The sequence below is a fragment of the Rhinoderma darwinii genome, chromosome 5, assembly GCF_050947455.1.
Source record: "Rhinoderma darwinii isolate aRhiDar2 chromosome 5, aRhiDar2.hap1, whole genome shotgun sequence".
NCBI classification, from domain to species: Eukaryota; Metazoa; Chordata; class Amphibia; order Anura; family Rhinodermatidae; genus Rhinoderma; species Rhinoderma darwinii.
Window position 1 is genome coordinate 43,680,342 of NC_134691.1, and position 27,493 is coordinate 43,707,834.

General features: G+C 43.4%; 1 protein-coding gene across 1 annotated transcript in view; it reads left to right on the forward strand.

The window, feature by feature from the left end:
* Positions 1–27,493, forward strand: part of LOC142652449 (neural-cadherin-like) — an 89,031-nt gene that overhangs the window by 56,366 nt on the left and 5,172 nt on the right. Inside the window, exons 24-31 of the mRNA XM_075828087.1 lie at positions 5,929–6,056; positions 6,889–6,995; positions 7,845–7,968; positions 9,214–9,394; positions 9,481–9,647; positions 12,680–12,944; positions 13,739–13,919; positions 25,022–25,275. Of these exons, the coding sequence (XP_075684202.1) occupies positions 5,929–6,056; positions 6,889–6,995; positions 7,845–7,968; positions 9,214–9,394; positions 9,481–9,647; positions 12,680–12,944; positions 13,739–13,919; positions 25,022–25,275 (1,407 nt within the window). The remainder of the gene's footprint in view (positions 1–5,928; positions 6,057–6,888; positions 6,996–7,844; positions 7,969–9,213; positions 9,395–9,480; positions 9,648–12,679; positions 12,945–13,738; positions 13,920–25,021; positions 25,276–27,493) is intronic.

Consider the following 27,493-nt stretch of genomic DNA (forward strand, 5'->3'; position numbering starts at 1 on the left):
GGCCTGTTCTTTTCACCAAAGCAATGTCGTGAGCTGCGGGCCCCCCTCTCATCAAACACCGCTGTGAGCTGCGGGCCCCCCTCTCATCTAACACTGCCGCGAAACACCGCGCGCGACCGCGCGCGCGAACGACCGCAAGCGCGCGCCGGCGCGCTCGTTACCGCAAACGCGCGCTCACGCGCGAACGACCTGGGGAAGGCTGGAAAGCAACCCGCTCGTGCCCGCCGCCGAGAGGGATGCGGTGCGCACGCACCAAAAGTACAGCGACCAATCAACTGGCAAGAACAGCGGCGCACAGTCTAATTACCTGCTGGCCCGCCTCCGACTCCTCGTCCTCCTCCTCCGCCTCCTCGTCCTCCTCCTCGGCCTCCTCGTCCAGCGCCTCCTCGTCCGACTCCGCCTCCGCCTCCTCCTTCTTCTCCTCCTCCAGAGCGTAGCTGCGTAAGGAGAGGGGGAGGAGTCCAGTTCTTGCGCGACGGCAGGAGTTCTTCGATCCCCGCAATTTTCTGGAGCCTGGAGGTGAAGGACGACATCTGGACCGAAGACATCGCCTGACGAGGACTGGAGAGGGAGCAGCTCTTCTGACACAGTGAGTAAAGTGTCTGAAAGTGCTGTTTATGTATGGCCCTGTTCACACAGAGTATTTTTGCAGGCCAAAAAAATCTGCCTCAAAATTCCTTAAAGAATTTTGAGGCAGATTTTGACCTGCCCACACTATCTTGCCGCGTTTTTTGCTGCGTTTTTTGCCCTCGGCGATTGAGGACAGCAGACAAAAAACGCAGCGAAAAATGCATTTTCTGCCTCCCATTGATTTCGATGGGAGGTCAGAGGCGGAACCGCGGCAAGAAAGGACGTGCTGCTTTTTCTTTTTTCCGCGACTGGCTCCCATTGATTTCAGATTAAATCAATGGGAGGCGGTTTTGGAAGTTTTTTGGTGCTGATTCTGACGCAGTGTCCGAGTCAATATCAAGGCCCAAAAACTCTGTGAACTGGGCCTTATTGTTAGGGCTTATTCAGACGAACGTGTAATACATCCGTGCAATGCCCGTGATTTTCACGCGCCTCGCACGGACCTATGTTAGTCTATGGGGCCGTGCAGACTGTCAGTGATTTTCACGCAGCGTGTGTCCGCTGCGTAAAACTCACGACATGTCCAATATTTGTGCATTGTTCGCGTATCACGCACCCATTGAAGTCAATGGGTGCGTGAAAGTCACGCCCAGCACATGGAAGCACTCCCGCAGCCGTATAAACTATGAATGAAAACAGAAAAGCACCACGTGCTACAAACATCCAAACAGAGTGTCATAATGATGGCGGCTGCGCGAAAATCACGCAGCCACGCATCATACGCTGCTGCCACACGGAGCTGTTATGGACCTTTTGCATGCGCAAAACGCCACGTTTTTTGCGCACGCAAAAATCACACGCTCGTGTAAATCCGGCCTTAGGGTAGGAACACACTCGGCATGAACGCTGCGGATTTTATGCAACACATTTTATTGTGGAAAATCCGCAGCGTATCACAGTCACAGCCGAGTGGATGAGATTTGAACAAATCTCATCCACACGCTGCAAAAAAAATTGACCTGCAGTGTGGCTTTTTAGGCCGCAGCATGTCAATTTATGCTGCAGAATCGCCACTCGTCTGGTGCGGAAATGTTGCGGTTCTGCCGCAAAAATCACAAAAGAGAAAAAAAAAAGGCACTTTTTTAAATTGATAAAAAAGTTTATACTTACCCCGGCCGTAGTCCTGGTGACGCGATCTTCTATTCTTAGCGCAGCTCCTGGAGCTGCTGCCGGTCTCTAAATAGGCAGTTGGTCCAGTAGAATTTGGAATTATTTTTTTTTGTGAACCAGCTTAAAAAAATACAAAACTTTTGTGTTAGGGCCTGTTCACATCACCGTTCGCTTCCGCTCCGGGGTTCCATCTGAGGTTTCTGTCGGGTGAACACCGCAACGGAAAGTGAAAGTGACAGCACAGCTTCCGTTTCAGTCACCATTGATCTCAATGGTGACGGAAACATCGCTAATGGTTTCCGTTCGTCACCATTCCGGCTGGTTTTCGGACGGAATCAATAGTGCAGTCGACTGCGCTAATTGTGACGGAAGCTGTGCTGTCACTTTCACTTTCCGTTGCGGGGTTCACCCGACGGAAACCTCAGATGGAACCCCGGAGCGGAAGCGAACAGTGATGTGAACAGGCCCTAACACAAAAGTTTTGTATTTTTTTAAGCTGGTTCACAAAAAAAAATAATTCCAAATTCTACTGGACCAACTGCCTATTTAGAGACCGGCAGCAGCTCCAGGAGCGACATCATAAGGGACACACTAGGCGGATATGCTGAGAAAAACTCCACAGCTTATCGCGGGAGCCGCAGGGAATTCTGCAAGCAAAACCGCACCAAGTAGTGGTGCAGGTTTCGTGAGGCGTGTCCGCTGCGGGAATCCTGCAGGGAAAAAAAAGTTTAGACTTCCCCCGGCCGTAGTCCTGGTGACGCATCTCTCTCTTCTGAACGTAGCCCCGCCTCCTGGGATGACGCTGTAGACCATGTGACCGCTGCAGCAGTCACATGGGATGAAACGTCATGACAGAAGGCTGAGCTGCGCTAAGACTAGAGGATCGCGTCACCAGGACTACGGCCGGGGCAAGTCTAAACTTTTTTATAAATTTAAAAAAGTGCCTTTTTATTTTTTCTCATTTGTGATTTTTGCGGCAGAATCGCAGCATTTCCACAACAGAGGAGCAGCGATTCCACAGAATACATTGACACGCTGCGGCTTAAAAAGCCAAAAGCTACACTGCAGGTCAATTTTTTTTGCAGAGTGTGGATGAGATTTGTTCATATCTCATCCACTCTGCTGCGACTGTGATACGCTGCGGATTTTCCACAATAAAATGTGTTGCATAAAATCTGCAGTGTTCATGCCTAGTGTGTTCCTACCCTAAGGCCGGATTCACACGAGCGCGTGCTATTTGCGCGCGCAAAAACATGGCGTTTTGCGCATGCAAAAGTTCCATAATAGCTCCGTGTGTCAGCTGCGTATGATGCGCGGCTGCGTGATTTTCGCGCCATCATTATGACACTCTGTTTGTAGCACGTGGTGCTTTTCTGTTTTCATTCATAGTTTATACTGCTGCGGAAGTGCTGGGCGTGATTTTCACCCACCCATTGACTTCAATGGGTGCGTGATGCGCGAACAATGCACAAATATAGGACATGTCGTGAGTTTTACGCAGCGGACACACGGACACACGCTGCGTGAAAATCACTGACAGTCTGCATGGCCCCATAGAGTAACATAGGTCCGTGTGAAAATCACGCGCGTTGCACGGACGTATTACACGTTCGTCTGAATAAGCCCTAACAATAAGGCCCAGTTCACAGAGTTTTTGGGCCTTGATATTGACTCGGACACTGCGTCAGAATCAGCACCAAAAAACTTCCAAAACCGCCTCCCATTGATTTAATCTGAAATCAATGGGAGCCAGTCGCGGAAAAAAGAAAAAGCAGCACGTCCTTTCTTGCCGCGGTTCTGCCTCTGACCTCCCATCGAAATCAATGGGAGGCAGAAAATGCATTTTTCCCTGCGTTTTTTGTCTGCTGTCATCAATCGCCGTGGGCAAAAAACGCGGCAAGATAGTGTGGGCAGGTCAATATCTGCCTCAAAATTCGGTGCGCGGTTCCAGGCGGTCGCGGGTGCCCATGCGCAGGAGTTTGCGGGTGCGCGCGATCGGTCGCACGGGCGGCGGTGTTTGACGGCCCCATGACGACCCCCATGCTACCCAGGGCCGCCATCAGGGGGGGTATTATGGGTGCTGATGTGAGAGGCCCGGCCAAACCTAATTGAAAGGGGGGCCCGCAGCTCACAACATTCTTTTGGTGAAAAAAACGGGCCCCATTGCAGGGGCCTGTTTTTTTTTCTACCAAAGGCAAGTCGCGGCAGTTTGCCGGGCCCCCCTTTCAATTAGGTTTGGCCGGGCCTCTCACATCAGTACCCCTAATACCCCCCCTGATGGCCGCCCTGGGTACCATGATATAGTGCTGGACGGAGTACCGTTAACAGGCGGTGCCACGGTAGGGGGGCCCAAAAAATTTAGCTGTAGGGGGCCCTGAAATTCCTGATGGCGGCCCTGGAGCCACATATCCCCCTTGTAGATAGTGCCACATACCCCCATGTAGATAGTGCCACACAGCCCCGGAAGCCCCCCCCCCCCGTAGATAGTGCCACTGCAAGCAAATAAAAAATCTTGTATTCACCTAGTCCCAATCCCACGACGAACGGAGCTGCTCCACAGCCTCATCAGCAGCCTGAGACGGGACCCTTGCGTGGGCTGGCGTGATGATCAGGGATCCTGTTCCTGCACCTTATAGGCTGCAGGCCACCTGTAGCCTAGTAAACGGCAGAGCAGGGAGCTAGCTCCCTGCTCTGCAATAGTGTTCAATTGTATCTGCGTCCTAAGGACGCAGATGTAATTAAACGTGGCAGTTGCTCGAGGCCCTGGATGATCGGTTCTAGCGACGCCACCGAGAATGAGGGGGCCCGTGCCGTCCGGCAGATAATGTTATGTGTCGGGCTGGGTGGCATGTGCCCCCTCATGCCCGGTGCCCCGTAGCAGCCACTCTGGTTGCTACAGAGATAGTTATGCTATTGCAGGTCGCAATCCCCAGGATAGTCCCCAATAAATTGCTGGGCTGCAGATGGCGGGTGTAAAGGTCTCATCAGGTCTCCTAATCAGTAATGTGGAGACAAGGTCAGGGTAGAGGCTGGTACACAGATAAGTCAGATCAAGTGGAGTCAAGACGAAAGCTGGGTCAAACAGAGCAAAATATAGGGAATAACAGGAAAAACGCCAGGAAAATCACCATCAGGGCTGATAACAAGCACTACAACACTGGAATGGTTCCTCTTGGAGCCACACAGCAGAGAGCCATGGCATCCTGTCATCATGGTGATGCCACGGCTCTGAACGTGCCAACACGCCACCTGCTAAGCAGGGAAAACGCTGTGTTGGCCTGCGGCTGACAGATGCAAACCAATACTGATTTATAATCTTTGGAAACCTGGAGGACAATACTAAATTTACATCATAGGAACCTGTAGACAGATAGGGGGAGATTTATCAAAACAGGTGCAAAGGAAAAGTGGAGTAGTTGCCCATAGCAACCAATCAGATTACACCTTTTATTTCTCAAAAGCCCTTTGAAAAAGGAATACAGCAACCTGATTGGTTACCACGAGCCACTATTCCACTTTTTCTTTGCACCAGTTTTGATAAAGCTCCCCCATAATTATGTCTACTGCCTTAGACCACCCATAAAGTAGGCCACACCTTAAAGAGGTTGTCCACTTCAGTCAATGCCTACTTATCAGAAGAGTCCCTTGACAGTAAGCTGGTCACATAGTGTCCCAAGCTGGGACCCCCAGCGATCAGCATGCCCTGACCCTTCTCTCCTCCAATATCTGCAATCGAGGGGGCAGATATACATTAGATGGTCTACCATTTTTGCCCAAATCTGCGGGTTCGGCCGACATACATCTTATGTGTATGTGTGCCTTACAACAGCTGGGAATCTGCGTGTTCTTCTTCAGACTGATAGATATATTTTATCACTGGAAGTAAACAATGAAGGATTCTATTGGAAGACAGCAAGCTGAGATCTTGCAAAACACAAGCAAGTTATATAGAAAGTATGGTGGGAAATTGTATATCCTTTCATTATACAATGAGTACGTTTTATTTGCCCAAACTGGAAGACCTCTTTAATAATCCAAAGCATGTGCCTCAATAGGAAGATGATGTGAATTAAGAAAATGTTTCCATACAGTGCGGACAGATCCAGTGCTGGATATAAATGATGGACAGTACTAATGCGCTGCCTCCAGTCTAGACAGTAAATGCAGGTATGTGTTTATTTGGTATAGAGATTCAGAATGGATCCCCTTCCTTGGCTATTAATCATGGGTCCGGATCTCTCCATCTGAAGTTTAACAAGAAGCGAGATGTGTCAGATCGGCAGTGGCATAACATAAAGATCCTGAGCAATGGAAAGGTATGAAAAAGTCTGATACGGTCCACTGTCACATACGATGCTTGTCTTTTATACCTACATACACAAAACCCTACTTATAATGGACTAATATAGGGGTGATAAAGAAGATTTCAGGACTTGGTTGCACTTGTTTTCCTTCATTGGTCAAATTCAAGGTTATTCAAACTTTGCGCTCAATCAAACTATTTAGGTTTTTTATCACAGCAAGATTTTGGCCTTTAATGACAAAGTAATTTTTTATTTTTTTCATTGATTCAAAGAGTCATCACTTTTTTATTTTACTTATTTGGTATTTTTTTACTGTGCACGGTTTCTGAATTCATTTTATTTCACACTAAATAATTATGTATTCGGTTGAGCGGTGTGAGCCCTTTTTTTGTGGGACGAGCTGTAATTTTTATTAGAATTATATTTTGGTACATACGACTTCATGATCACTTTTTATTAAACTTTATTTGCGCTGAGGTGACCAAAAAAACAGCGATTCTGGTGCCTTACATTTTTTTTATGACGTACAGAGTTAAATAATGTTATATTGTAATAGTACGCACTTTTATGAATGCGGCGATACCAATTTTGTTTATTTTCTTTTAACATTTTCTTTTAATATTTTTTCATTTTTCGTACACTACTGAAAACTTTATTTAACTATTTCAAACACTTTTTATTATTCTCCCTGAGGGATTTGAACCGCCACTTTAACGCTATGGACAGTAAAATGGATTGTGAAAGTCATCTGCTCTATTTTATGAACTATCAAAGTGTAGTGAAGAATTTAGTTGGTGTTTTTAAAAAAAGAATGATTTAATCATCAGTTCATATTTTGTGTTAGAAAGTGAAGATGATCCTCGATCACTGTTCAGAAGAAGCATCGGTGAATGGAATACCTGGAGATCGCTCATGGTGTGAAGTTTCTGGAGACACTCCTGGAAAAAAGAGGTGATTATAAAGAACATGGACTTCTGATCTTACCAAGTTGAGGATTTTAAGAGCATTTCGAGAGATATATGAAAAAGCTTTCTGTAGTTATACAGTACTAGGTCCATGAGAACTATGGATAGTGTTCAGCAGAGCCGGTGTCAGCAAAAGGCAACCTGGGCAGATACATAGGCCCCCAAGTTCAACCGGCCCCAGTGATCTGAGACAAGATGGTCTACAATACAAGTTTATTAATATTCTGATTTTGATGTGTTTTATTTTTCAACAAACCAGAGAGAGTTTTATATCCAACCTTAATCCTCGTGTTCTAAGGATATGTTCACACGGCCTATTTTCAGACGTAATTCGGGCGTTTTATGCCTCGAATTACGCCTGAAAAAACGCCCTTTGTACGCCTACAAACATCTGCCCATTGCTTGCAATGGGTTTTACAATGTTCTGTTCCCACGAGCCTTTATTTTACGCGACGCGGCTTGTCAAAAGAAGTGAGGACACTTCTTGGGATGTTTTTGGAGGCGTTTTTCATTGACTCCATTGAAAAACAGCTCCAAAAACGTCTGTAAAAAACGCCACGAAAAACGCGAGTTGCTAAAAAAACGTCTGCAAATCAGGAGCTGTTTTCGCCTGAAAACAGCTCCGTATTTTCAGTTGTTTTTGCTCTCTGCGTGTGAACATACCCTAAGAGTTCTGCTCCGGCCCAACTACTGTATAATACTATGCAGTATAAAAGACAGGAGTATATCATATTAATAACAGGCATAAATCACAATAGTATATAATATTCTACTGTCTACTATGAACATATAAGTGTATATCATTGACCGCTATTTTGCCTTGTGTTCTACCTAGGTTCCTTAACGTTTGTCAGCTCCTACAACTTGGTGGAGTAAAGATCTTTCCAGCTGATATTCATCCTTCCATACATTTTAAGGGCTTTACTGGCTGTATCAGGAATCTGCAGGTTGATAGCAAGGTAGGATGAAGTAGTCCAGTCCGAACTAGACTAGTAATCTCTACCTTGTTCAGAGAATGTAGCTAGGCTTTCCTTCACCCAGGGCAAAGTTTTAGTTTGCTGTCCCCATCCCTGTATCTAAAGATCCTGGCTAAGGCAATGTGGCTTGTTGGCACCCAGCACCTGGGGCACATGCCCAGGTAGACCACCGACCCCAACTACATCCAATGACATCTTTAAATATTACATGCCAATTATTAAACCCCATAATATAACGGCGTTGTCTTGTTTAGAAAACTCATTTTCAGATACCCTATTAGGGAATTCTCAGGTAATAGACGGAGGTCCCTTGTTCAGGAGCCTCAACTATAAGCCCGAATTCGGAGCTTAGAGCTGGGTATGGACTTTAGCTTTAACCGCCGTGACAAAACCTGAATTATAAAATCTTAAAATTATACCCCCATATTTTATGAAAGCAGTCACCTTACACATGGTAAAAATGTTCAGTTTCCCAGAAGCGCCACCACAGGGGTAATTTTGGAATTACACAGTGTCCATTCAAATCTATGGGTTGTCTGTGTAATGCTGGACAGGACAGGTCCTCCCGACATTATTTGTAACCGCCCTTCACTCTGGCCAAAAGATGAAGATCCTGAACAGGGGATTCTCACTCTTTACTTAGAATTTCCTAATAGAGTATATGAAAATGGGTTTTCTAAACTGTGCGACCCTTTTAAAGTCTCCTTGTCAGTCAAATGAGGAGTCTAATATTTCTTCCACATTTGCACAGTTGTCTGATAAACCGAGCTAAAAAAAGTTATTTTGCTCCAAAATTGTAGTGAATTTTGCATTGACCTACTTCTAAAAATTATCAGTTGATTTTTGTGAAGTACCAGCAAAAATAGCTAGTGACAAGTATAATATGATATTACGTCCGCAAATCCGGTCCCCACTGTAGGTCTATCGACCCAAACTAACAGCATCATAGGGAACTATGATGCTGTTAGTTCAGGTTATTAGACCCGCAGTCAGGCTGGGAGGCCATAATACAGGCGCAAAAATGCTCCCATATTACACTCATGTGAAACTGGCTATTAACAACAAACACATAACTTGGGAAATACTGTGTACATTTTGCAAGGTGGATGAATTTTTTGCTAATAATTTCTTACCTATAGACATTAAGAAAAAATGTAAATTTTCTGTGAAAAATATATGGCTATTGGATGATTGAATTTGTAATATAGACAATTAATCTGTCCTAAGGTGTATGACTTGGAGCAGCCCGTGGATTCAGTAAATAGTGCCGCAGGCTGCTCTACATTAGATGATCAGTGCATGGTTACTGGATCGCCCCCTTGTGGAGGTCATGGATTCTGCATAAGTGAATGGAACTCTGCTAAGTGCGACTGTCATCCAGGATTCTTTGGAGAACGCTGTGACTCAGGTGAGGACAATTCTGGACATGAATTAATTGATATTATGTCATAATGATCAATATTCCTGAATACACATCTTTCCTGTACATGTCAGCTCTGCAGGAATGGAGCTTTGAACAAGGAAGTTGGGTCAGTTTTGTGATACATCATCTTCTTAACCCCCACACTACTTACATACAACTACTTGTTCGTACACGGACATCTTCCTCTACTATTCTCTATCTGGCTTCAAAAGACAGATCTTCTTTCCTGCGGTTGGAGGTGAGTGCCATGGATCTTTCCGACCCGGGGGTCATTCCCTGGTAGCCATATACCATTATCAAGTAACAAGAGGTAAAAATAGACAAACTCGTCTACTCAGGTGATATGTATCCTTTAAAAACTTTGGGGGAGATTTATAATACTAGTGCAACAAAAAGGTGGAGGAGTTGCCCATAGTGATCGATGATGTTGCTAGAAAAAGTGGAGTAGTTTCTGATGGCAACCAATCAGGTTGCTGCTTTCCTTTTTTAAAGGGCCTCTGAAAAGTTGAAATCTGATTATTGGTATATATATATATATATATATATATATATATATATATATATATATATATATACATATATATATATATATATATATACATATATATATATATATATATACAGATATATATATATATATATATATATATATATATATATATATATACTACCGTTCAAAAGTTTGGGGTCACCCAGACAATTTTGTGTTTTCCATGAAAACTCACACTTATATTTATCAAATGAGTTGCAAAATGACTAGAAAATATAGTCAAGACATTGACAAGGTTAGAAATAATGATTTTTATTTGAAATAATAATTTTCTCCTTCAAACTTTGCTTTCGGCAAAGAATGCTCCATTTGCAGCAATTCCAGCATTGCAGACCTTTGGCATTCTAGCTGTTAATTTGCTGAGGTAATCGGGAGAAATTTCACCCCGTGCTTCCAGAAGCCCCTCCCACAAGTTGGATTGGCTTGATGGGCACTTCTTGCGTACCATACGGTCAAGCTGCTCCCACAACAGCTCTATGGGGTTGAGATCTGGTGACTGCGCTGGCCACTCCATTACAGATAGAATACCAGCTGCCTGCTTCTTCCCTAAATAGTTCTTGCATAATTTGGCGGTGTGCTTTGGGTCATTGTCCTGTTGTAGGATGAAATTGGCTCCAATCAAGCGCTGTCCACAGGGTATGGCATGGCGTTGCAAAATGGAGTGATAGCCTTCCTTATTAAAAATCCCTTTTACCTTGTACAAATCTCCCACTTTACCAGCACCAAAGCAACCCCAGCCCATCACATTACCTCCACCATGCTTGACAGATGGCGTCAGGCACTCTTCCAGCATCTTTTCAGTTGTTCTGCGTCTCACAAATGTTCTTCTGTGTGATCCAAACACCTCAAACTTCGATTCGTCTATCCATAACACTTTTTTCCAATCTTCCTCTGTCCAATGTCTGTGTGCTTTTGCCCATATTAATCTTTTCCTTTTATTAGCCAGTCTCAGATATGGCTTTTTCTTTGCCAATCTGCCCTGAAGGCCAGCATCCCGGAGTCGCCTCTTCACTGTAGACGTTGACACTGGCATTTTGCGGGTACTATTTAATGAAGCTGCCAGTTGAGGACCTGTGAGGCGTCTATTTCTCAAACTAGAGACTCTAATGTACTTGTCTTGTTGCTCAGTTGCTTCTCTTTCTACTCTGGTTAGAGCCTGTTGATGCTGTCCTCTGAAGGGAGTAGTACACACCGTTGTAGGAAATCTTCAGTTTCTTGGCAATTTCTTGCATGGAATAGCCTTCATTTCTAAGAACAAGAATAGACTGTCGAGTTTCACATGAAAGCTCTCTTTTTCTAGCCATTTTGAGAGTTTAATCGAACCCACAAATGTAATGCTCCAGATTCTCAACTAGCTCAAACGAAGGTCAGTTTTATAGCTCCTCTAAACTGCAAAACTGTTTACAGCGGTGCTAACATAATTGCACAAGGGTTTTCAAGGGTTTTCTAATCATCCATTAGCCTTCTAACACAGTTAGCAAACACAATGTACCATTAGAACACTGGAGTGATGGTTGCTGGAAATGGTCCTCTATACACCTATGTAGATATTGCATTAAAAACCAGACGTTTGCAGCTAGAATAGTCATTTAGCACATTAACAATGTATAGAGTGTATTTCTGATTAATTTAATGTTATCTTCATTGAAAAAAACGGTGCTTTTCTTGCAAAAATAAGGAAATTTCTAAGTGACCCTAAACTTTTGAACGTTAGTGTATATATATATAAAAATATGTGCGTATATGTCAGGGTTGCCAAACTCCACTTCAGTAATTTCTGGACAACTGAGCTAAAAATAGCAGAATTTTTTTTTTATGGGCGCATTACAAAATCAAGAGTTAGTGATTATAAAGAGCATAAATAACCCCTTCTTATAAGTGATCACACGAGTGGCATAGTAAAGATGAGTACGGGCACTGCAACTTAATTTAAAAACAATTAAGGTAATACAATTGAGATATTAATAACAAAAAACATCCACCCAGCTTTGAACCAGGGACCTTTCACATGTATGGCAAACATGCCAACCACTATACTACAGAGCCGGTGATGCTCAATGATTCTTGATAGTGTTATATAAACTTTCCAACTAGTACAAATCAGTCGGGCACTCACTCTAGTAGTCTCCCACCGGGCAGAGCGAGACAGTCAGACGCTTGCTCGGATGGTCAGTCACTGTGTTGGTTGCGGGTCAGGGACCGCCAGGTGCACACTGCACTGCTGGCTGCTGCATGTGCTGGTTCTGGAGTTGGACTCACCAATCACAGCCCCGCCTTTTAGCTTTCCCACTTAGCGCGGGAATGCTGCAAGCAGGGCTGTGATTGGTGAGTCCAACCCACTCACTCCACCCCTACCAGGTCCCCCACTGGTCTCGGCCTATCGTGATACGACGTCAGGTGACAGTTCCCCACCCGACCTCAGTCAGACACAGAGCCTACCCCACTCTTCTTTGCACTGCACAAGTGTGCATGTAAATGATGCTGCATGCGCAGTGCAAAGTTTCGGTTGGGATTCGGTGAAGTGGAAAAAAATCCCGGCTGGTGTTTTTTTCTGCCGCACGCTATAGAGATGGCGGAAAAAAAAACCACAAGTTTTTTGAGGACTGTCCGTAAACAGGTTTGGGAACCTTGGTATATATACAACTGGTATATATACACCCCCCTCCCCCCCCCCCCCGACTGCAGCTGCTTTACCCAAATCCTTTTCCCATACCCTGCAGGTTGCTGAGGGACTTTTTGCTGTTCGCTTTAACTTTGGAGAACGAAACCTTGTGTTCAGATTGCCTGACATCCGTATAGATCATGGACACTGGACACTTGTGAGCCTGGAGCGTTATGACAACACATTCACCTTACGTATTGAAAGAGGTGGTGGTGTCCGAGAAGTGACATTGACTATCGGGAAGAACAAGCTGTTTGATGTTGATCCATCAAATGTTTTGCTTGGAAACAGTTTACCACAGCAAACAGAAAATGATTTTCAAGGTAAGTATCAGCACGGAGCATTGTAGTGTGTGTTATATCAATTCTATATCCACAAAACTTAATATGTCTCTGGAAAATCCTTAGACCCACTGGTTCCATTATAGATTTGTCTTCCAGCAAAGCCAGTCCCTCTGACACAGTATGGGCTTCTAATACAACAGGACCCCAAAGGATTATGAGACAACCCCATTTGGAGGTCACTTTGGAGATGTCTGGTCATTTAGGACTAAAACACTCTGTTCGTTAAAGGGTTACTCCTATCTTATAAAGGGATGGCATATAGCTAGGATATGCCATCCCTTAATGATCGGTGGGGGTAAAATCTCTGGGATCCCGGACGATCCTGAGAATGAAGCGTCCACAGTGCTGATTTAGCATTGCGTCCCCTGTAAGCTTTTATTGCATAGCGTCGCTTCAGGCCAACCGACCCTGTTAAGTTGAATGAGACCGTACAGCACTTCTCTGCACAGCGGGTGGTCAGGTGAAGCCGTGCAGGAGAAGCCTAAATGCTAAATCAGTACTGAGCACCCTTCATTCTCAGAATCGTTGTAGGTCCCAGTGATGACACAGCCTAGCAGTAGGAACATGGGAATCATTTTTTAAGGGCTTATAAACAAGACACAAATAGTTGTATACCATGGTACAATGTGCAACTCCAGTAATAAACCAGTCACATAATGTTTCAGAGCTGTAGACTAGAGCAACAATAGTAATAATGTGTTTAGACCATATCGCGCCATTCATTACTGGAGAACAAATCTTTAATAATGATTACCTCTCACATCTGTCTACAGGATGTCTTCGTGACGTACGGATTAATGGGTACTTACTGCCAATAGGCGGAGAGGGAAATGAGCACAGTACATCAGTCAGATCAGAAGGGATAAACAGTGGATGCCACTCAGAGGTTTGCAGGAGCCAACCTTGTCAATCTCATCTCAACTGCATAGACTTATGGAGAAAGTATGAATGTCGGTACGTGGTATCCGAAGTATTATAACTACTGGGGGGGTCAGAGGCCCTAATGCTATATTAGGGAAGAGCTGTGTTTCTGGCAGAGTAGAGGCACAATTACTAAGAGCCAAAGATCTTAGAATTGCATGGGCTATTCTCTCGTTAATCCATCATCAATTAAGCAAGTAAAAGGTCTGGAGTTGATTCCAGGTGTGGCATTCGTATTTGGAAGCTGTTGCTGTGAACCCACAACATGAGGTCAAAGGAGCTTTCAATGCAAGTGAAACAGACCATCGTTAGGCTGAAAAAAATTAAGAAATCTATCAGGGAGATATCACAAATGTTAGGAGTGGCCAAATCAACAGTTTGGTACAAAAAAAGAGCGCACTGGTGATCTCGTGAACTCGAAAAAGGCCTGGACGTCCACGGAAGACAACAGTGGTGGATGATCACAGAATCCATTCCATGGTGAAGAAAACCCCCTTCACAACATCTACCCACGTGAAGAACACTCTCCTGGAAGTAGGTTGATCAGTATCTAAGTCTATCATAAAGAGAAGACTTCACGAGAGCAAATAAAGAGGGTTGACCACGAGGTGCAAACCATTAACCCCTTTAGGACACAGCCAGTTTTGGCCTTGTGGACACAGATGATTTTTTCAAATCTGTGTCACTTTATGTGGTAATAACTCCGGAACGCTTTTACCTATCCAAGCGATTCTGAGAATGTTTTCTCGTGACATATTGTACTTTATGTTAGTGAAAAAATTTGGTCGATAAATTCAATATTTATTTGTGAAAAACTTCAAATTTTAGCAAAAATTACCATTTTCCTAAATGTAAATGTGTTTGCTTGTAAAACAGATAGTAATACCACACAAAATAGTTACTAGTTAACATCCCCCATATGTCTACTTTATGTTTGCATCATTTTTTTTTCATGTACTTTTATTTTTCTAGGACGTTACAAGGCTTAGAACTTTAGCAGCAATTTCTCATATTTTCAAGAAAATGTCAATAGGCCATTTTTTCAGGGATCAGTTCAATTCTGAAGTGGTTTTCAGGGCCTTATATATTAGAAAGTCCGCATAAATTACACCATTTTGAAAACTGCACCCCTCAAAGTATTCAAAACCACATTCAGAAAGTATTTTAACCCTTTAGGCGTTTCACAGGAATTAAGGCAAAGTAGATGTGAAATTTACAAATTTCATTTTTTTTGCCGCAATTCATTTGTAATAAAAAAAAAATCTGTAACACAGAAGGTTTTACCAGAGAAACGCAACTCAATATTTATTGCCCAGATTCTGCAGATTTTAGAAATATCCCACATGTGGCCCTAGTGTCCTAATGGACTGAAGCACCGGCCTCAGAAGCAAAGGAGCAGCTAGTGGATTTTGGGGCCTCCTTTTTTTAGGAATATATTTTAGGCACCATGTCAGGTTTGAGGAGGTCTTGTGGTACCTAAACAGTCGAAACCCCCCAAAAGTGACCCCATTTTGGAAACTACACCCCTCAAGGCATTTTTCTACGGGTATAGTTAGCATTTTGACCCCACAGTTTTTTTGCAGAATTTAGTGGAATTAGTCTGTGAAGATGAAAATCACCTATTTTTCTGTGGAAACATTGAATGTTTTCATTTTTACAAGGAATAAAGGAGAAATAGCACCCCAACATTTGTAAAGCAATTTCTCCCGATTATGGCAATACCCCATATGTGGTCGTAAACTGATGTTTGGACCCACAGCAGGGCTCAGGAGGGAACGAGCGCCTTTTGGAGCGCAGATTTTGCTGGATTGGTTTTCAGTGCCATGTCGGGTTTGCAACGCCCCGGAGGGACCAAAACAGTGGAAACCCCCCAAAAGTGACCCTATTTTGGAAACTACACCCCTCAAGGAATTTTTCTAGGGGTATAGTGAGCATTTTGACCCCACAGGATCTTTTTTAGAGCTAAGGTGACCAAAAAACAACGATTTTGGCGCTTTCAATTCTTTATTTCTTACAGCGTTCACCGTGCGCAATAAATGATGTTTTACTTTATTCTGCCGGTCGGTACGATTACGCCGATACCATATGTGTATAGTTTTTTTTAACGTTTTGCAGCGTTTGGACAATAAAATGAAGTTTCTATAAAATAATTTATTTTCTGAGACACACTATTCTAAGGCGTAACTTTTTCATTTTTTCGTCATAAAAGCTGTGGGAGGTCTTGTTTTTTGCGGGACGGGTTGTAGTTTTTATTGGTACTATTTTGGGGTAAATGCGACTTTTTGATCACTTTTTATTCTATATCTTGGGAGGGGTGGTGACCAAAAAATAGCGATGCTGACATAGTTTTCCGTTTATTTTGTTTGCGGCATTCACCGTGCGGAAAAATTAACATTATAGTTTCATAGTTTGGGTCGTTACGAACACGATGATACCAAATATGTGTACTTTTTTTTAACGTTTTCATTTTTTCCCTATAATAAATGACTTATTATAGGAAAACAAAAACGTATTAACTTTTTTTTACTTTTTACACTTTCTTTTTTTGTTTATTTACTTTTCTTTTACTTTTTACACTTTCTTTTTTTGACCTGCAGCTCTGCCATGTATGGAAGCCGGACAACTGTCCCGTACTGTAATCATGATTACAGTACGGGACAGTAGTTCCACGCAGAGGCAGGGACTCCTAGCGTCGTACATCACTATGATTGCTAGGAGCCCGGCCCCCTGCAGTGTGTTCGGTCCGGGTCTTCCGGCCGAAATACGTTCCGTACATTACGGACGTAACATGGTCGTGTGAACCCAGCCTAAGTCTACGAGGATCAGCAGAGGCTGATCCTCATAGGCTTCCATACATGGCAGACCCGGAGGCCGTTGCCTGGCCTCCGGATGCCATCACAAGCATCAACAGCCCCCACGATTTAATGGGGGCTGCTGATGTGCTACAAACCCCCTAAATGTGGAGACGCGGGGCGGAGCCTGACCGCGGTTCATGACAGTCGTGTGATACCTCGTCTCCCGCTGTCGAGCACCTGAAACCCTGCTAAACCGGCCGTTGTTTTGATCATGGGGAAGATGACAGGCAAGGAGAAGAACCGAGAACCCACACCAGCTCCGAAAACTCCACGGAATCAACATGATGTAGATAAGTTCTTCCAGAAGAACTTGTCAGCTTCTCCGGCGCGAGTAACTAAAATGGCGCCGGAACCACGAGATGCCGCCCAGCACTCTGAGGACTCGGAGGCTGAAAGTGCTTCAGACACACAGGCAAGTGATGACTACCTTCCCATATCAAGGGGTTTTCTGAAGAAGGCCCTAACTAGGGCCCTAGCTCCGGTGGTTAACGAACTGGCCGACATTAAATCAGATCTGAGGCAAGTAGGGGGCAGGGTGGAGGCCCTGGAGCAAGCACACCAGTCCTCCATTACCTTTCACATTGCACTGAAAAATAAGGTTCTTGCACAACAAGCGCATATTAACCAAACCATGCTACAAATAGAGGATCAGGAGAATAGGAGCAGAAGAAATAACCTAAGGATACGAGGGCTGCCTGAATCCTATCTCCCAGATGTACTACATACCACAGTCTCTCATGTTTTTGAACTACTCTTGGGACGGGAAAGAGCAACGTCCATAGTAATAGAAAGGGTGCCTAGGGCTTTAAGGCCGAAGCCAGCACAGTCAGACCCGCCGAGAGACATCATCTGCAAACTCCTGAGCTATGTGGACACTTCACTTATACTTTCTACAGCCAGAGATAGAGGAGATCTCTCTTATGACGATGCAGCAATTCAGCTTTTCCAAGATTTAGCACCGTCAACTCTGCAGAAACGCAGAGTTCTAAAGCCGCTAACAGATAAGCTGAGAGAATCCAAAATTCCTTACCGCTGGTTATACCCCTTTGGCCTGGCCATTTCACATGGAGGTAAGAAGATGATGATTAGGCAACCAGGCGACCTCCGATACGTGTGGGGAGAACTGCATATAGCCCCGATGGACATTCCTTCTTGGTTGCCCATAGATGAATGCGATGCCCTGCCCAATCTTCCGCCCGCAGAAGTTTGGACCCCTGTCGAGGCGACAAAATCACCGAGACACAAGAGACTTCCCACTAGATCATCTCGCAACTAGGACTCCCATTGCATAGTATCTTCATAATTATATTCTATATCCTTTTTATATTATGTTTGACGGGTATGTCCTAGAGGTTACTATTGGCCGGTAACACTTGTTTTTCTCTGACTACAAGGTTTCGGGTAGCTCCTCCGATCAGGGATACCATTTTCTCTGCTCACCCACTTTTCTATTATTTCATCCTCTTGTTCCTTCCCCCTCCCCTCCCTATGGCTCTTTCCTTCCCCTCTTCCCCACCTACAAGTTCACATGGTCATATAGGGAAGCATCTTATACAATATACATGGCTCGAGATGCCAAGAGGGCCTTTGCAAAATCCTTGTATGATATGTGGGATGATATGCCGTTTGATTTCACGTTGTTTACGTTTAGGTTGGTTGTTTGTTATACTGGTACTTATTCTGCATGCTTGGTCGAAATTGTTCTACCCCTTAAAATATGGCTGAGGTGACTTTAAATCTATGCACATTTAATGTAAAGGGTTGCAATTCACCACATAAGAGGAGTCACATTTTTTCTCTATTGTCTAAAACAAAATCTGAAATTGTGTTATTACAAGAAAACCATTTCCAGTCTGGTCATATCCCGAATTTACAATATGGTTCCTATGATAAATGGTATCATGCTACTAGCCCCTCCTCTGCATCTAGGGGGGTAAGCATTGGTTTTAGTAGGAACTCCACATTCCTATACGGAGATCTGCTGGCTGACCCAGAAGGAAGATACCTATTATTGAAAGGGAGTTTTGGCACACAAAAAGTCACAATATGTAACCTCTATGCTCCAAATATTAATACCGTGCACTGGATGATAGAAGTTCTAGAGAAGGTGTCTGCGTTCACAGATGGTTTACTGTTTTTAGGAGGGGACTTAAATTTAGTTCTGAACCCACTTTTAGATTCTACTTCACAGCGGTCAGCGGTTTCTTTCAGGGCTCAGAGACGTATAATGTCAGCTTTAACACAGATAGGCCTGGTGGATGTGTGGAGAACTCTGCACCCAGACACTAAGGACTTCACCTTCTTCTCTACAGCCCATAATTCTTATCAACGGCTGGATTATATATTTACTCGAGATTCTTGCCTCCCACACATATTGAATGCCTCCATAGGCAATATCACGATCTCGGACCATGCACCTGTTTTTCTCGAAGTTAAACTTGTGGGTCAAACAGCAAGAGAGTGGTCTTGGAGATTAAATGAGACTCTGCTAGACAGTCAGGATGCGTTGACAGCTTTGGAGGAGAAGGTGAAGTCTTACTTTGATACAAATAAATCTGAAGATACCACTCAGGCATCTAGATGGGAGGCCCATAAGGCCTACATGAGAGGGGAATTTATAGCTCTAGGAGCATTCCGGAAGAAACAGCGGGCTAAGAGAATAAGTGAACTTTTATCCCAAATAGCGAAGATTGAAAAGATCCATAAGAAGTCACTGGCGATTTTAGAACAAGACACGTTGTCTAACCTCCGTAATTCCCTTAGAGACGCATTAAACTTTAAATCTGCCAAAGCTTATCTTCGTACACAATACAAGTATTACTCGCATGGGGACAAGGGGGGGAAGGTTATGTCGGCGTTAGTTAAAAAAGCCAGAGAAAAAACCCAAATTAAAAGCATAAAGACAGAGCAAGGCACTTTGTCTGAAGACCCATCTGTTATAGCTGACACTTTTGCTTCCTTTTATAGCTCATTATATAATTTACAAAACACTGATAAGACCCCTAATGGTACATCTAAAGCTCCCATCAAGTTTGAGGTGGGAAGTAGACAGGCCATATCAAATTTCTTAGGAAAACTTTCACTACCTACTTTGAATAAGGAAGATGAGACATCTCTACTAGCCCCTGTCACTGCAGACGAAATTAAAAAGGTTCTGAAGACCATCCAGAATGGGAAATGCCCTGGACCAGATGGTTTTCCGATTTCCTATTACAAAAAAATTTTGGGAGTCTTGGGAACCCCCCTAGTTGAATATTTTAATTCATTAAATGCAGGACTTCCTCCACACCCACAGGCCCTTGAGGCGCACATAACCATCTTACATAAAGAGGGCAAGGACCCTCTTCAGTGTGGGAGCTACCGTCCCATCTCACTCCTAAATACCGATATTAAATTGTGGGCAAAATTGTTAGCGAATAGAATGGCACTGGTCTTACCAAAGCTGATCGCACCAGAGCAGACTGGATTTGTGAAGGGAAGGGAAGGGAGAGATAACTCTTATAGAGTACTACATGCCATAGACTATGCAAAGAAATTCAATAAGCCCCTAATGCTGCTAGGTACAGATGCAGAAAAAGCCTTCGATAGGGTGAACTGGCAGTATATATACCTCACATTAATAAAATTTGGTTTTCCTGCAGGGTTTGTGGAAGCAATTTTTACTCTATATGCCTCCCCTTCGGCTAAGGTGAGAGTGAACGGGTTAATGTCCTCCTCTTTCGCAATAAAGAATGGTACTAGACAGGGCTGCCCACTCTCCCCCACTCTGTTTATACTAACTTTAGAAACACTGATACAAGCTATCAGGCAAGATAGTGCCATTAGGGGACTACAGGTGGAGAATAGGGAACATAAGGTGGCCGCCTTTGCAGATGACATGCTTTTGCTTATCTCAAATCCTATGTCTGCTTTCCCTGCTCTATTGAAATTGTTGGGGGTTTTTGGGACCTTATCCAATTTTAAAATCAATCACTCCAAGTGTGAGGCTCTAAATGTTACACTGTCTCCACCTGTGGTCTCTAACCTATCGAGGGACTTCCCGTTTAAGTGGGCCCCAGAGTTTATCACTTACTTGGGAGTTAAAATTTCTAGCAATTTACAGAATATATATCATCTTAATTTTCCCCCTCTGCTGAAATCCGTCTCAACTCAGTTGAAGGAACTGAGAGTGCCAATGATTTCATGGATGGGACGGAAGAATTTATTAAAATCTTATATCGTCCCTAAGTTCTTATACCTGATGCAGGCCGCCCGATCTTCATCCCTGCTACCTTTTTCACAGAAACTAGGAGATTGTTTTCTAGATTCTTATGGCAACAAGCTAGACCTAGAATTTCTTACTGACACTCCCAAAAGCAAGAGGTGCGTTTGCTCTCCCAGACGTACTGGGCTATTACCAAGCTATACAATTCAGATCTCGTCTGGAACTAATGGCTAGTACCCATACTACCTTAGCTAAACAAATTGCTCTAGGGAATTTCAAGACTCAGACCCAGATAGCTTTATGGGGAGGGGAGAGTGGAGTGGCGAAGAGGGACAGAGAAGACCCATTGTTGAAGGGCATACTGTCCTTGAGGAAACTTTATTTGACACCAATGTTTAAAGTCTCGTTTCCCTCGCCTTTGATGACGGCAAACATGCTCCCATTCATTCTTGACCACAATTTTGATGATCCCTTGAACTTGTGGAGATCGCTGAAAACGACTCCAATAGGAGATCTATTTAAAGGAGGGAAAGTACCTACAATAGATAATCTCCAGGCCATGGGAGTGGGAAGAACTTGGTCCAGAGCACAATATGGCCACTTTAAAGGTATTTGTTCGGAATTTCTGAAAAGGTATCACATTACGGGTACCCTCTCTTGGTTCGAGGTCTTGATGAGTGCTACTTCTTTGCCCAAAAAACTGATCTCCATTCTATATAATAAGCTGCTCACCTATGAGGCGGAGGAAAAGCCTTCATTTCTTTGTGCTTGGGAGCGAGACTTGAATATGGTGTTCTCTCCACAGGATGCTTCAGCTATATTTAAGAGATCTCATGGTTTATCCAGATGTATTAGAACTCAGGAAAATGCTTTTAAGCTACTTACAAGATGGTATAGGTCCCCGGATATAGTAGCAAAAATGTACGATAATATATCAGATGGGTGCTGGAGATGTGGGAGCTCTCCGGGTAGCTTAGTACACATATGGTGGGATTGCCCTATTATTAAACCGTTCTGGTCATCCGTCGAATCGCAGGTCAACACAATCTGTAACACGTCCATCACACTCACACCCTCTCTTATATTAGTCAACTTACCATCAGCTGACTGCTGTCTCACTAGATTTGATTTGGCTTCACTGCTCATTATGACAGCCAAACTACTTATACCAATAAAGTGGCTAGATAAGACACCCCCCGATATACCAATGTGGCTCAACAGAGTCCGACAAATGTTTCGGCTGGAAGAATTATCAAGCTGGGAATCTAGAACACACGACAAATTCATACAACTATGGGCACCGTGGTGCACTTGGGAGTCAATTCCCAAAACATGATGAAGTATACTCCCCCATTTTGCAAAGGCTTAAATTCGGAGGTCTTCTATTCAAAACAATAAATGTGTATTTTGTGCTAAAATTGAGAGATACCAATTGCAAAGGCACTAATTGGTGGAATAAAGTACCGTTTTAGTTAGTTCTTTTTCTTTTCTTTTTCTTTTACTGTTAATTTTCACATGTTGTTTGGATTCCATTATGTCACGGATTACAAATGCTAATGTGAGCCAGAAATACGATGGAACTGTATTATAGTTTTTCAATGTACTTTACTATACATCCAGCAATATGTTTTCGAGATCCTAAGAAACTGTACATGTATAGTTGTTGATACTGTTTTTGTTGTACAAAATTTCAAAAATAAAGATTTTAAAATAAAATAAATGTGGAGACGCAATCGAGCCCCGCATGTAACGGGTTAATTGCTGAAATCAGCGGTGATGAGCCGCTGATCGACAACACTGGAGTGTCAGCTGTCGGGGACAGCTGATCTCCAAGTTCCCGATGCACACTGTCGCCGACAGTGTGCATCGGGAACGACACAGTGACTTCACCATTGTTTGGCTTCCGTTTGCCATACTAACTATCGGCAAACCGCGCGATTTCGGACCAGGGTCTGCCGATATGTTATAAACCCCCAAAATTCGGCGATTGCACACGATCGCCGAATTTAAGGGGTTAATTCGCTGAAACCAGCGGCAAAGGACCGCTGGTCGGCAAGAGTGGAGTGTCAGCTGTCAGCGACAGCTGACCTCCCGATTCCCGGTGCACACGGTCGCCGACAGTGTGCACCGGGTCCACTCAGTAACTGTGCGTCCTTGTGCGCTAAGACACTGGCAGCAGGGACGTACAGTTGCGCCTAGGGGTTAATCGGCCTCAAAAATAGAAAGGCCAGATTAGACTTTGCCAAACAACAAAAAATAAAGAAGCTGCCCAGTTCTGGAACAGCATTCTTTGGACAGAAGAAAATAAGATCAACCTGTACCAGAATGATGGGAGGAAGAAAGTATGAAGAAGGCTTGGAACAGCTCATGATCCAGAGCACACCACATCCTCTGTATAACATGGTGGAGGCAGTGTGATGGCATGGGCATGCATAGCTACCGAAGGCACTGGGTCACTAGTGTTTATTGATGATGTGACTGAAGACAGAAGCAGCCGGATGAATTCTGAAGTGTTCAGGGATTTACTTTCTGCTCAGATTCAATCAAATGCAGCAAGGTTGATTGGACGTCGCTTCACAGGACAGATGGACAATGACCCAAAACATACTGCAAAAGCAACCCAGGAGTTTTTTAAGGCAAAGAAGTGGAATATTCTGCAATGGCCAAGTCAATCACCAGATCTCAACCCGATCGAGCTGCATTTCACTTGCTTAACACAAAAATTAAGTCAGAAAGACCCACAAACAAGCAACAACTGAAGACGCTGCAGTAAAGGCCTGGCAAAGCATCACAAAGGAGGAAACCCAGCGTTTGGAGATGCTCATGGGTTCCAGACTTCAGGCAGTCATTGCCAGAAAAGGATTCTCTACAAAGTATTAAAAAAAACAAAAAAACATTTTATTTTTTGGTAATGTTAATTTGTCCAATTACTTTTGAGCCCCTGAAATGAGGAGGCTGTGTAGAAAAATGGTTGCAATTCCTAAACGTTTCTCAATTCCTAAAGGATATTTTTTTTCAACCCCTTGAATTAAATCTGAAAGTCTACATGTCAATTGCATCTCAGTTGTTTCATTTCAAATCCAATGTGGTGGCAGTGGAGCCCAAATCATTAAGATTGTGTCTCTGTCCAAACAATTCTGGACCTAACGGCATAACATCATATATTGTTATGCTTATTCTCCTATCCCATGGTTAGGGACATTGCAGTTTAGGGAAAAGGAAGCTCTGTGCTGGTTCATAATGCGGGGGGGGGGGGGGGGGGTTGGGTGCCATCTTGACATAGGGCCCAATCTCAACAGGTCACGAAGCAGTGGCAAGGGCTGCAGCTATATGAAATTTCATAGGTGTAACTTGAATCTTCTAGGACCAAATGCAAAATCTGAAACAGGGCCCCCGCCTGCCATGTATAATACTGGTGGCTTCTTATGTGGCAGAGGGGCCTTTGGGCCTCTTCAGGCACCGGGCCCTAGGTGTGACTGCTATATCTATTCCCCTGTGACATTTAGATGGACTGCAGTGGGGGTATTACTTATCAGCCATTCATATAAATGGCCATCCATGCAATACATGGATGGGCCAAGTCCGTAGCGGGGACCCCTCTATGATGTGCATATTCCCTAATATAGCAAATATAATAGGGTTGTTGTAACCCCTTCAAAAGCCACTTAATAGGGAGTTGGTTATGTTCATGTAAGACAAGGCTCTAGGTATACCTATAGTGATAGACATGACCAAAACCGTACAATGCAGTCCACCACTTCTAAAGTGAGACATATATTGTACTGTCTTATGTCCAAGAAAGCCATAACCTCATGAAAAGAAAACATATTTTTTGCTACTTTACCTAAGACACCTTCAAAATGTAATTAGGTTTTGTGTACCAAGACACAAACACCTTATATAGGATATGTGGATCTCTTGAAGATCATGTCAACATTTACATAAACTCTACAGATAAGCCTATAAAAAAATAAAAGATAAAAATGTAACATTTTGGGTGGAGTTGTCCTTTAAACTGTACTCATAAAACTATTTTATGTGAAATGATTTTGACGAATAGAAGTCTTGTTCTTCAGATGCCCAGCAGACAAGGTTGAAGTGATGAACAATGTGACCAGGCAGAAGCAGTGTCACCCGTCGCCATGCACAAGATGGAGTTGCCGAAACGGAGGCACTTGTGCAGTGCAATCCCAACATAAATATGTCTGTCAATGCAAGGACGGCTACAAGGGGAGGAGCTGTGAGAGCGCCTTGTCCAGGACCGGGAAAGCCATTGGTCTGAACTCAGGATCCATCCTAGCCATCAGTATGTGTCTTCTGATCTTCATAGGTGAGGTGCCTGTCATTTTCCTCTTCTGCACAAGATTGCCTCATTAAAGAGATTCTCTGCCATCATTTATTTTACTTTTCATATTCGAATTTTTTAATAAAGGAAAACTCCTTGCAAACTATGTTTTGAGAACACAAGCCCTGCACTAGATATAACACAGTGAGTGGAATTCATTAACTTTTCTCTGCCATTTTAGTGACATAGAGAAGTCGCAAATGGCACATACTGTAAGTCGCAATTGTGAGAAAAATTTAGATTTTTGGACTGCACTTTCTTTGAAAGTGGGCAGGGCTTAGCAAAAGGGGCATGGCCGCCAGGGGCCCAACAAATTTACTATAACTTACGACAGAATCTGGCGTAAATTATAGCACAAATCAACACCAGCTCATTGCTGGCATAGATTTGACAGTTTGGAGCACAGATGGCCATAGATGTGCCTAATTTATTAAGAGGCGCATCTTACTCCAGCAATCTGTATATTAAGCCTGGCATATGAAACACCAGTCTTAATAAATCTACCTCAGCTTGTCAGTTTTGCCAAGTATTCCTTATCTACGCCAAAAAGTACAGACCACAGCTTGAGTTCAAATACATGTAGAGGCTCATGCACTCAGTGGGCAGTTTATTGTCTGGAACAAACGCAGGATTTTTAAAGCAGGGTTTGCCAAGCGCATTGATCTCCATTTTGTGAATAGCAATTTCTCCCGTTATAAGGATTGCACAGAAATGTACTAATGGTTGGTAACCCTGGTTATATTTATGGTGGTTTAGGGTGGTGAAGTGGTCTATGAAGGTGTTTAGGGTGATCCAAAATGCTTTAAAGGGGTCAGTGTTCTATTTTTCTGATAAAACGCTCCAAATCCCCTGCTTCTCTTTCAACAGCCATAGAGTTACATAATAGAATTCTGTCTGCCTGTAACCACCACTAGGGGGAGCTCAGTGCAAAGGAATTTATACAGTTACCATTGACATCCATAATAAATCATGATGCAGTGAGCTCCCCCTAGTGGATGCAGAAAAATATATCATTTAACTTGGCTACTCATGAAAGGCTCAGAGGCTGGTTTCCGGGTACTAGAAATTATATTTATTTCCCAGCAGGTGAATGTGGTTTTGTATAGTGGTGAAAAATGCTTACTCAAAGTATATTAGAAAGGTCAATATCTTTTCAGTATACAATGAATTTGAATTTCTGATTTTTCATAAAAAATTAAACTTAAATTAGAACTTTTGATGTCAGAGACACGTGATTTCTACTAGTTGCTAGAACAAAGTGGCTGTGGCGCACATTACAGCATCATACTCCTTCTGCTTCCGTCAGTCTCTAATGACTTCGGAAAGATGAAGACGGGCCACAGACTACAAAACATCCTAATAATCCATCAATATTTTTCCCAAGTGAAACCGAGATACACTATATGGCCAAAGGAATTTGTTCAGGTGTTTAAAGAAATAACCATCTCCATAAACAAACATTTCTAGTAGTATGGGTTGTTCTGAAGAGCTCAGTAACTTTAACTCAGTGGCACTATCATGGGATGCCACCTTTGTCACAAGTTAGTTTGTGACATTTTTGATCTGCTAGAAGTGCCCCACACCCACAAATGCTATTTTTGTGAAGTGGAAGCATATGGGAGTAACAACAGCTCAGCCATGAAGTGGTAGACCACACAAACTCACAGCGGGGCCACAAAGTGTTAAAGCATGTGGCATGTAAAAATGGCCCTTCCCTCTGTTATATCACTCATTACAGAGATCCAAACTCCCTCTGGAAGTGACATCAGTACAAGAACTGTGCATCAGGAGCTTCATGAAATAGGTTTCCATGGTCAAGCAGCTGCACACAAGCCTAAGATCACCATGCACAATGCCCAAAAATGTTGGATAATTGTATGCTACCAACTTTGTGGTAACAGTTTATGGTTCGGCCCTTTTCTGTTCCCGCATGACTGTGCCCCAGTGTACAAAGCATGGTCCATAAAGACATGCCCACACAGAGGCCTTACCTCAACCCCATCCAACACCTTTGGGATGAACTGGAATGGACATTGCGAGCCAGGCCCTCTTGTCTAACATCAGTGTCTGACCTCACAAATATTCTTTTGGTTGAATGGGCAAAACTTCCCACAGACATTACATAATACAATTTCATGTTTCAGTTCAACAAGCAAATCCAAATGCTGAACCCTTTAAAAAGATCAAAATAAAAATAAATGTT